The sequence below is a fragment of the Molothrus ater genome, chromosome 1 (assembly GCF_012460135.2).
Source record: "Molothrus ater isolate BHLD 08-10-18 breed brown headed cowbird chromosome 1, BPBGC_Mater_1.1, whole genome shotgun sequence".
In the NCBI taxonomy this organism is placed as follows: Eukaryota; Metazoa; Chordata; class Aves; order Passeriformes; family Icteridae; genus Molothrus; species Molothrus ater.
The window spans coordinates 67,062,183-67,073,232 of record NC_050478.2 but is presented as its reverse complement, the minus strand read 5'-3'; the positions used below and the strand labels follow the sequence as shown (position 1 = coordinate 67,073,232).

The following is an 11,050-nucleotide window of genomic DNA, read 5'->3' as shown; positions in this document are numbered from 1 at the left end:
AGTCTGGAATTTTGCAAAGAAAGTTGCACTGTGGAGAACTATTGTGTTCAGACAGACCACAGTCCCACTTTGATTAAAAAATTCTGAAGACAGAAATCTTTATCAGTCAGACATACTGTGATAGTATTGGACACATCAGGTATTGGTTGAGATTTTTTTAAGCATTTGGACAGAAAAAAAGGTTTTCCTATAAATGTTGACAAGCTGCTTCAAAGATGATTAAGCTTTTCCACGCACCTACAGCGTATCATGCAAAAAAAAGGTGAAAGTTACTAAATGAAATTATTTCAGGAACAGATATTTTTCATTAAGTCCCCACAATGAATAACATTGGCCAAGAGGTAGACAGATTTTCAAGAAGTGTGTTTTCAAATGATCTCCAGTATAAAAGATTCTTCAGCATAAAACATCCTGAAAGAGCAAGACATTTTCAGTGCTAGTACTTATTAAGCTTTAAAAAAAATGAGGAGCACACATCCCAGGTTTTGGAAATACCATTTTATTTTCCAGTGAATATTCAAATGTAACACTTGCATCATTGTTTATCAACCATCAAATTGATGAAATACTAAAACCTACTGCTCCAGTGCACAGTTAATTAGATATCTAAATCTTAATAAAAATTATCAGTGCAAAAATAAAAATTAATTCAGTATGCAGTTAAATGCATTTTGTTAGAAAGATATTTCGGCTTTGAGCACGTATACATCAAATAATCTGGTAAGAGAAGCCAATTCCAGTCTGTGCTCCAAACAAAACTATTCCACACCCAGTTCTAAAGACAGGCAAGAACTAATTTTTTCTTTTTAAATGAAAAGTCTGAGCTTAGTTACAACATTCATCACGGGTACACAAGCTGAGAAATATTACAGAAGTCACTCTCTATTCAGATAGGAGTTGTTCAAAAAAGAGGCTTTCCTATATTTTATGTGTGGGATCCTTTTGAGACATCTATGTTTTTTCCATTCAGAACAGAGAATTAACAACATTCCAGTGTGCCCCAGTGTTGGCAAATCCTCTTTTCAGTCCAGATACACAATGATGATTGATGAAGCTGTTGGGCCCACGGTAGCAGGCAGAACAGCTTGGCAGGAATTCAGTGTTATTGAAAGAAATCTCAAATACTCCTCTACCAACTTTAATCACACTATCAACATGCTGCCAGGAATGGAGCCTTGAAACCAAGCCATAAGCCTACACAAGCAACCCTTGTTGGTGTATTACTGCTGCAATACAGGTAAAGTGTAAATTCTGTTTATTTTTACCTGTTTCCATTCTACATTGGACACCAGCTAAATTATGGAAAGATATTTCCTGCACTAACAGTTAGCTTGCAGCAAATTTCATTAAGGTACTACGTCTCATTTTCCTTGGTTAATGAACTGATTGAGTTAACTTCTTCAGTTACACTGATGGTAACTGCAAGTTTGGAATAAAGGAAAGCAGTGCAGGAGAGTATTTCACATATGCTGTAAAAGTTGGTAAGAAAGAAGATCAGTACTACAGGTATTTAACCACTAATCTGCTCATTTGTTATGGTGATAAAGAAACAAAAATCTTCCCTCAATTGCTTCATAAAGTTCTGACAAGCTTATCCTAAGTAAACCAACAGCATGCCAAGTATTTAAGGTAAAACTGTACTAGCTACAAAGCTAATACAAAGACTGATATGCTTCTCATGATCACTTTTTTAGCTTGTTTTGGCTTTCCTCAGACCAGTAAAAGAGATGCCTGAGACATTTACAGGGATAAAAAAGGAATCGTTGACCAAGCTTACCTTACAATTTTTTTGTTAACAAAAACCATTCAAATTGCAACTCTCCTTCATAATACTGAACATTCAACCCAAAAGTTTAAATTACAATTGGATTTAAAACTCTGTTGAGATCTTTCACTGGTTAATCTTCAAAGTAAAATATTCCATAAGACAAGTTTATTTTCTTGAAATCTACAAGCAGAATATAGAGTTTTCCCAGTGAATTCTCAGCTAACTATGGCTGGAATCTATTAACCTACTTTTTGGGAAAGGGCTGTGGCTGCACACCAGGATAGCTGATATTACATTAGTCTCTGTTTTCCCAAATGATACGATACTCTGCCGATGGGAGAGAACTCCAGTTGGCAACTCCCTGAGCTTGATGCAGTCACACAATTTTCAGCTCCAGCTTCCAACAAACAAAGAAATACTGGCATTCCACCTGCCCTGAACCAAAAAAGCATAGATAGGCACTTAAGTTGAAAGTATGCAAAACTTTTCTTCCCGTACCAAGACTGTAGAGGAAATCCTCCTTTTTTCTATCAGCTTCAGCTTTTCAAAAGAACCTCAATTCAAGTCAGAAGCAACTGAGCATGGCACAAATCCAGCATTATTGAAAAAGGTGTTAAAAAGAAGCGTATTTGGCCAGTTCCTTCTCCATCTCAGAATACTGCTCTTTGAGGCGCTCCATAGCCTTTCTGTGCTCTTCATCCACCTCTGCACGTTTGTTCTGCTGCTCTCTCATGAACTCCTCCCAGTGAGCAATGCACTTCTCCTCACGAGCCATCATCTTGTCTGCCTGAAGCTGACAGGAGGAAAATAGGAAGCTTTTAACCATCATTTCCATAGTAAAACAGGGAGGTTAATGAGAGCTACACAATTTAAACTACCTGGAAACTAGCACGAAGACGTATAGAAAGGAGAAACTAAAAAGTAAACATTTATTTTTTTATAGCCAATCCAAAACAAGTGGTAAAATGTCTGCAATACTATCAGCGTGATTGTATTAGCAATGAGCTATTTATATAAAATATTATAACAGAGATAGTAAATGTTTTGAAACTGGCAGCTAGTGTTCCTGCTTTAGCCAGCTAGCTCTCACTGTGATTAATATCTTCCTTTATAAATAAGTTATTTTTCCCCTCATATTTTCCTACTGCTTGGCTTCTGCTAAATTTAATTCCATTCAGTATCTTATCTTGAAAAAAAAAAGTCTAGATATCTAGAAAAAGAGATCACAGACACATCCAATGCACATGACAAAACACAGTGTAATTCTGTGGATTGCTTGGGAGCTGTATTGACAGTCTGGCCCCCTTATATTACAAGTGCAGAAGCCAAAATAAACCAAGGCAGTTGTTCTTCCATTTGCTCCATGTCCCAGCAAGACAGAGGATTAATCCTTCTTTTTCTCTCTCCTTTTCAGTGTATCAGCAATAACTGTTTCTTATGTGTGGCATTTTTGTCAACTAAAGTCACTAGGAACCCATTTATGTATTTTTATATCTCTGCTGTTCGTCAAGATCACACAGCAGGGGCTAAATACACGACTTTTTTCAGTGCAGCTTTTGATACACTTTAACAACATTGTGTCAAGATCCATTTTGTTTGCACCCTATACAGTAACATCTCCTGACAAGACACACAAGCGTACACTAACAGTTTGACAGGTACACTACTTTGTATTCAACAGGTTTTGAAACATTGAACTTTTGAAACATTTGAAACTTTTTGACACAATTACACATCACCTACCCAAACCTAGCAATGCTTTCTGCCAAAATCTCATTATTTTTTCAGAACACTTAATTTCAGAAAAGTAAGGAAAAGGTATTTCTCCTCAAGTGGCTGCACTACAATGACAATTTTTACCTACATTTTTAAAAAAGCTACCTACACATTACTACTCCCATTTGGAAAGTTTCAAGCCAGCAAGTTGTACTATGCAAACTTTAAGAAATGCTATGAATCCTGGATACCTATAACTACTCTTCCACTACATATTAAAAGAGAAAAAAAGAGTGGAAACATCCAGCTAATATTTTTAAAAAAGAACAGTCATTCTTACTAAGTGACTGTTCATTTTCTAAGTTATAAATTTCTTATTAAAGTTTTACTTCAAACAAACAGTAGCAGAACTGTAAGAATTTCCTCCCTCTCTATGAGTATCTACTCTAGTGTCAGACACAAGCAAACTCTGTCAGTGCTCAGACATGTGCTGTTTGTCCAGTACCAGTGCTCAATTGCAACTGGACTGCCCATCTTCATCAGTTGCAAAAAAGGAAAGAAAAACATGACTATCAGCTTACATCCATGAATGCACAGCCTGTTTTGCTTGATAGCCATGGAAATGTCTTTGGTTTTTCCTGAACTAAATTATAATCAACAGCATTTTGCAAGTAAAGAGATAACACAGGAATACAATAAAGAAGTAGGACTGGGAATACATGAAACTAATTTAATGTATAATTTTCCAGGTTTTAGATTCAGAGCACATGTATTTCAAATAAGCAAAGTGTGTAGCCAACTGAAAAGGTTCCAATGATTCGCATGTTCCTATAATATACCTCTTCATTAAATAACCCATCCACAAGTGAAAAAAAACACTTCCTTTTCAACAAGCAATATATATAATATGGTCAATGTTCTCAGCTAACTAGGAAAGATTTACATTTCCATTCTGGTAGGTTAGTAGATGTTTTTTGTTCCACAGAAAATAAGGTTTTTTTTATATTTAAGCTTTCCCTGTATGTGACAAATGTTATAGTCTGAGCTAGGAGGAAAAATAAAGCAAAGGAAATAAAAAAATAGTTTCCATATATCAGGAGATTGTAGAAAGAGTTAGCTAGATCATTAACTTTGCAGTAAGCATTTTATAAGTGCAGAAATCACCCAAAGAGAAGGTTTACTGCCAGTATATAAGGTACAGAAAAATGTTTTTAAGTTTTGCCATGCTGAAGGCAGACAAACTTGCTGTGAAGCACAAAACTCTTAGATCACAAAATAAAAATCCATCCATCTATCCTTTACCTTTCTCGCTTCACACTCCCTCTCTTGGAGTCTATGGATCATAGCATTGGCAGCTTGCACTGAAACAAGAAAATGCAGTAGATCAGTCTGCTGTTGGAAATCAAAGAAACTTGCCTGAAAGGGATTTAGAAGATGCAAGGCTGTTGCAAGGTGAAGATTATATTCCACTGTGTCACTTAACTCTGCCAAGAGTCACCTGTACTTGCAGGAAATGCTTCATACTTACAACTTTAACACTTATAAAAGTAAGCAGGCTTATTGCAGAGTTCAACCTTTGTGTGTTCTAGAAGCCAAAAGCAGGAAGGCAGTGAGGTCCTCTTCTGCCCACACTCTTAGTGTTGCTGATGAGCACGAGTGCACTACTCAGCACCTCAGAAGCCATCAAAAACCACTCTCAAGTCAGCAAGTAGAAACAGTTGATCAAACTCTAACTCTTGAATTAGTTGAGGGTTTTTTAAATTTTTTTCCCCATCAGCTGTGTATAGACTCCACAGGTACAACATCTTTATGCTCTTTAACATCTTTATGAGTCCATCTCTTTTCTCCCTGAGACTAAGCCTGGGAAAACTTGTAAATGGAAATAGGAACTGCATTCCTATGCACTTCCCCTCCCCCCAACACAAGAATTAAATACACTAATTTCCCAAGCAGCAACTGGATGCAGTCCTGGACAACTGGCTCAAGCTGCTGCTGCTCCAGAGGTCCCTTCCCACTTCAACCATTCTGAGATTCCATTACTGAAGATGTAGGGAGTAGCATTGAAGGTTCACCCCAGTTAGATGGTATTAGGATGCCTTGTCTGCATGACTAAATTTTAAGTTTCAATGTTTTCCTGCAATCCTTTTGGTGTGGAAAGTACCATCTACCATTTGCTATTCTGCATATGCCAGATGCCATATAAATAGGAAATTAAATGCTTATACAGGAAATTATAAGCTTATAGGAAATTAAATGCTTATACAACATGCCACACAAATTGTAACAAAATCCACAGTGGCATGTTTCAACTGCATAAATTCGGCAGCTAAAGCTGTGTACCCACACTCTCTTAGAATCTCTAAGAGAAGAATCTCTCTTTTGAAAAAGCCATCCTGCTAAACGAGTAAGGGGAAAAAAAGCACATTTAAAAACTAGTATAAATTTCAAACATTCTTCTAAAATCTGAGCAGTAAAGAAATATATTAATTAGGATGGAACTAAAATTAGCATGCAATTACTAATACTCCCCAATTTGTGACTGAATAATAGTAATAATAATAATAATAAATTTCATAGCTATACAGCAGAAAGTTTTATTTTAAAGGATTTAAGGGAGACAGTATTATGCACTCCTGTGGGAAAATTAAGAAACTTGAAGTTCACATCACAGCATGGTTGCAACAAACCAGGAAACTGAAACTTTTGTCCATGGCATTAGTCAATGTAGAACACTGTTTCCAAGCGAACAGGAAAAGAATGAGCTGAAATAGCTTCTACTTAAACCAACAAAAAACTCTAATGTAATCTTAACAAGAGCTGATTAGCTGGACTACCAAGTATCACAAAACGTCCCTGTTGTTTCCTTTTCAAAGTTGCACAGAAGTGAGAACAAAGCACATAAAGAATAGAAAATTACACAAGAGTGGCAATTTTTTAACAGATTATATTTTGAATCCAAACTACTTAAATTACTCCTCAAAATGATACATCAAGAGCAATAAGAAGCAGCCTGCTTACATCTCTTGAAGGTTTCACTCAAATTGTCCTGCATTGCCTGCTCACACTTTGGAAGAACACGTTCATTTGCATCAAAGATCGTATTTTTGAGATTTTCAAGTACTCGCAGCTCTCGGAGGCCACGTTTTTCCTGCCACAAAAATGAAAGAAAGTGAGTGGCTAGCAAGGAATTCCACTTCACAAATTAGAGATGGTTTCCCAGTTGATAAACTAATAGCTTTATCTCAAAGACTAGACCATTGTCTATGGAAGTGTTACTCTACTTATTTAACGACAAAGATAAAATTGCCAAAAAAAGACAGCAATGCTCCATTCTTCACATTAAAATACAAAAAATCCTCTGAATGACTCCTCTGGCCCTTGTGAGAAAAGACAGTATCAACTATTTATACACTGTGGGGAAAAATGTCCTGTTTTGTATAGATAATTTACAGATCTCTAAAACAACAGAGAGCAACAGAGCTTGAAAGCATTTCATTTTTATAACTCAGTTGGTTACTGAGAAATAACATAGTAGTGATTCTGCTTGCTTGATGTCTGACCTTCCATATTTAGTATGGCAGGAGGTGAAAACAACGCAAGTGAAATTGTTTTAACTGAAATAAAGCAATGAAATTGACTAAAAATAATATAACACAGCTCTTCTAGATCACTACTCATCATGATTAATTACAAGTACAGCTAGATCTTGTTTTATTGTCTAAATTTACAAAATAATCTATTTTTCTGAAGCCACGGCACTATTCCCACTCTGAATTTCATCAGCATTTTACTTTAGATAAAAACTCTACATAAACAAAAAATACTCTATCACATGAAGTGGGACAGGGATCACCACGTCTGTTTTAAACAACTTCAGAAACAGAGCACAAGCAAGCAAAAGTCCTTAATTATACAGGCTCCAGATTTCCTGAATGCAAATCTCCATTCCTTGCACACTAGGTGCCAATCATTGAAAAAATAAACACATATCTTAAAGTTAGAAACAAGTGGAATTTTTGGGTGCCAGTAGTCCTAACCCCACTTAAAAGAAATTCTAGATTGCAAAAATTTAAATAATCCTCTACTTTGCTATTTTCCCCCCATAAAAGTACAAAGCAGTAACTAAATTTAAAAAAAAGATCTAAGAGTTAAGAAGTTTTATTATATTAAGTTTGTCTAAGAAACAGAACAAGACTTCAGGTGAAACGAGACAAATACATGAATCATCAACCTATATATACAAGTTCTAATTTTGTCCATGAGTTTAATATTTTCCTTCCTATGGAATGACATTTAAAACTACTTACTGTATCCTACAGCTTAGTTAGGGAAAGCAGAGAAAAGAAATAACTTCTGACTCTCAAGCCCATATGATAAAGACCTGATGAGAGTTTATTTCATATCCACATTTTGCTAAACCAGCAGAGACAAAATAGACCTGCTTGAAATATAAACTACAATCTAGGTTGTGGGGGGTGAGGGGGAAGGACACTTTAATGTCATTCAAATCAGGTCTGCATACTGGAATTTTGAGGTGTAGCTGCATTTTCAGTTACATTTTTAAATTCCACATTCTGTAAGAAAGAAAATCTATAGAGAAACAGCCTTTTGCTGGCAGAAGATTCCAATTTTCTAAACTTTTGCTGCCATCTTGTGGAAACCAAATTATACTTTCCAGGCAAAACAGGTAATCAATTTTTAATGATTTTATTGCTTTGCACAAAGTGTTCCTCTTCTCTTCCAGCAGCATAAGTTTCTCTTGTGTAATGAAAAAAAAAAAAAAAAATATAACTGTGCTAATTGAACCCAGCTGAGGCATAAAGTAGCTTCTCAAAGAGATGTAAATCCACACTGGCCAACAATACTTTCCTTGAACCAACTGGATTTCTCTAAGATGTTAGGACTATATTATTCTCTAACATGAATATTATTGACAGTCTTCTGCAGGAAAAAAAAAAAAAAAAAAACAACCAAAAAAGCATATGTTCTTTTCAAAAGTTTTAAAAGAAAAAGACCTAAATTACTGCCTTGTTTGCTAAAGATGCAGACATATACTACAGGTTTGTTATTTTTGGAAAAAAAAATCCATGTCAAGCCTTTTTGAAGAAAGTTATGTATCTAGTATGATTTCTAAAAAGATGCTAAAGCTGTTCAAAGTTTCAGACCCTGCCAGCATCCAATAAGATACAAATACTTACTTCAAATTCTTTAACAAAGTAACGTATTTCTCCCTGAATTACTGGTCGGTGATCCAGCAGTCTTGAATAGACTTCCCCAACATCTAGAAGATTAATGAAAGACAGAATTTTAGTTTTTCTCTCACTCTCACACCAGGCAACACAACACATGCAGCACACTGTACCTCAGTGTGAGGAAAGACTATTGCTCACCAAGTACATACAAAACCAATAGAGCACCAGAACAGAATTTTCAGGGTAACCTATGTATGCAGCAAACGGCCAGCTTAGATAAAACACAACAAACCAGATTCCAAAGACACCTTTCACTATTCCAGATGCCAAAGACACCTTTCTGGAAGGTGAACACTCTCCTCTGCAGCTCAACACCCTTTGTCTCAATTCCCTTTCTCCTCAGTACAGCTTCCATATCTGATTTTTACTACTGGTAGAAGACCAGAGCTAAACACCGCAGCTTAACAGAGATCCACAGACTAAGTGTGGGAGTCTTCTGCAGCAAGAGACAGGAGGAATCCTCCCTACAAAGGAAAATTGTCAGCATTTTCTTGTATTCTAGGGCCAGACTTGAAATTGAGTCTTAGAAAAGAGTATTTACTATTTAAATATATGTGGAGAAACAGGCTCGCCTGTTACAAAGAAAAAGCCTGCTAAATTGAAAAGCACTCTGAGAGCATAGCAAATACTGTTTCAAGAAATATACAATGTAGTCCTAAAAAAAGACTTTAAGATGGCACTGCCATCTAAAGGATGCGTCCTCCTGCCCTATCTGATGGACCTGCCCTGTGGCTCTACTGTATCCACCTGTGTTTGTTCAACACCCTGAATCCCAGCACGTTCCAAACGGTGCAGAACGATAATTTAGAAATTCGGGAAAATCATGACTGCAGTAAATAACGCATGGGCTGAGTACGAACGGTTCAGAGCGCAGATTAACCACGACAAAACTTGGGTGAACAAGACCAAAAGTAAGAACTTCCCAGGAAACTCCATGCCCGTGGCAAGAGGCTCGGTGGCCGACTCGTCTCCCCGAAAAAAAACCACAGAGACACCCAGGTTTCCAGTTCGGAGAGACGAGAGCCAGCTAAGCCTGCCAGGTGTCGAGCTTTAAACCCCAGCACACGCCCCGCACCTCGGAGGGCTGGCGGGCGCTGGAATCCCGGAGAGAGCGGGACCGGTCCTGGGGGGTCCCGGCACACTGCGGCCGCTCCCGGGGCCCTGGGCTGTCTCTCCGCCGCTGCCGCGGGGTTACACAGCGGGCTCGGCGCCTCCGCGGGCCCGCACCGCTCCCTCCTTACCCTTGATGATGGGCTGGATCGGGGACCCGGCGGCCGGAGAGTCCCGTCGCCTGTCGGCGGGCGGCGGGGCCGCCGCGCTGCCGCGGCCGGGGGACGCGGGGCCGGCCCCGCTCATGGCTCTCGGCGGCCCCCGGGCAGCGCAGCCCGGGCCGCCCCGGCCCTGGCCCGGCCTCCGTCCCTTGCCGCAGCGCTTCCGCCGAGCCCGCTGCCGCGCCGTGAGCTCATCGCGGCGCGCCGGCCGCGGCGGCGGAACCGCCCCCAAGGAGCTCCGAGCGCTCCCGAACCTGCGGGCCCGGGGGCGGCTCCTGCGGGGGAAGAGACGCGCACGGGTCCGGAGAGGGGCGGGGAGGGCATGGCCTGAGGAGGGCTTGAGAGAGCTGCGGGTGTTTAGCGTGAGGCAGAGGAGGCTCAGGAGACACCTTACCGCTCTCCACAAACGCCAGAAAGGAGGCTGTAACCAGGTGGAGTCAGTCGCTTCTCCCGGGTAATCAGTGACAGGACAGGAGGACATGGCCTCAGGGTGTGTCTGGGGATGTTCAGGTTGGACATCAGGAGGAATTTCCCCACAGAAAGGGTGATTGGACACTGCAATGGGCTGCCCCGGGAGGTGGTGGAGTCACCATTCCTGGAGGTGTTTGAGGAAAGATTGGACGCCAGTGGCGCTTGGTCTAGTTGGCATGGTGGTGTTTAGTCATAGGTAGAATTCGATTATCTCAGAGGTTTTTTCCAATCTAATTGATTCTCTGATTCAGTAATTATAGTACGAGACATACATTAGCCCTGTTTGCTTCTAGGTGCAGCAAACATGAATAACAACTGCTGGACACATGGGCTACAAATAAACAAAAACCAAATGAACAAATAAAAAAGAGCAGCAGGCTCTTTTTACAACTATTAAAAAAAGCAAAAAAATGATGTAAAATCCCTGTACATTTATTTTAAAATATTTTCAGAGTACAAGAGACACTCTCAGTATGAGAAAGACTTGTAGCTCTTCAGTGGAGAGCCACAAAACTGATAGGGGACTGGAGCATTTTTTACAATGAAAGGCTGAGGGAACTGGACTTGTTCAG

At 39.3% G+C, this 11,050-nt stretch overlaps 1 protein-coding gene across 1 annotated transcript; it reads right to left on the bottom strand.

The window, feature by feature from the left end:
• Nucleotides 1-481: 481 nt before the first annotated feature.
• BLOC1S5 (biogenesis of lysosomal organelles complex 1 subunit 5) lies at nt 482-10,124 on the bottom strand. Its single transcript, XM_036378689.2, has 5 exons — nt 9,978-10,124; nt 8,683-8,765; nt 6,503-6,632; nt 4,787-4,845; nt 482-2,561 (listed from the first exon to the last, which is right to left on the bottom strand). The coding sequence occupies exons 1-5, from the start codon at nt 10,090-10,092 to the stop codon at nt 2,382-2,384; spliced, it is 567 nt and encodes a 188-aa protein (XP_036234582.1). The 5' UTR covers nt 10,093-10,124; the 3' UTR covers nt 482-2,381.
• Between the last annotated feature and the right edge of the window lie 926 nt (nt 10,125-11,050).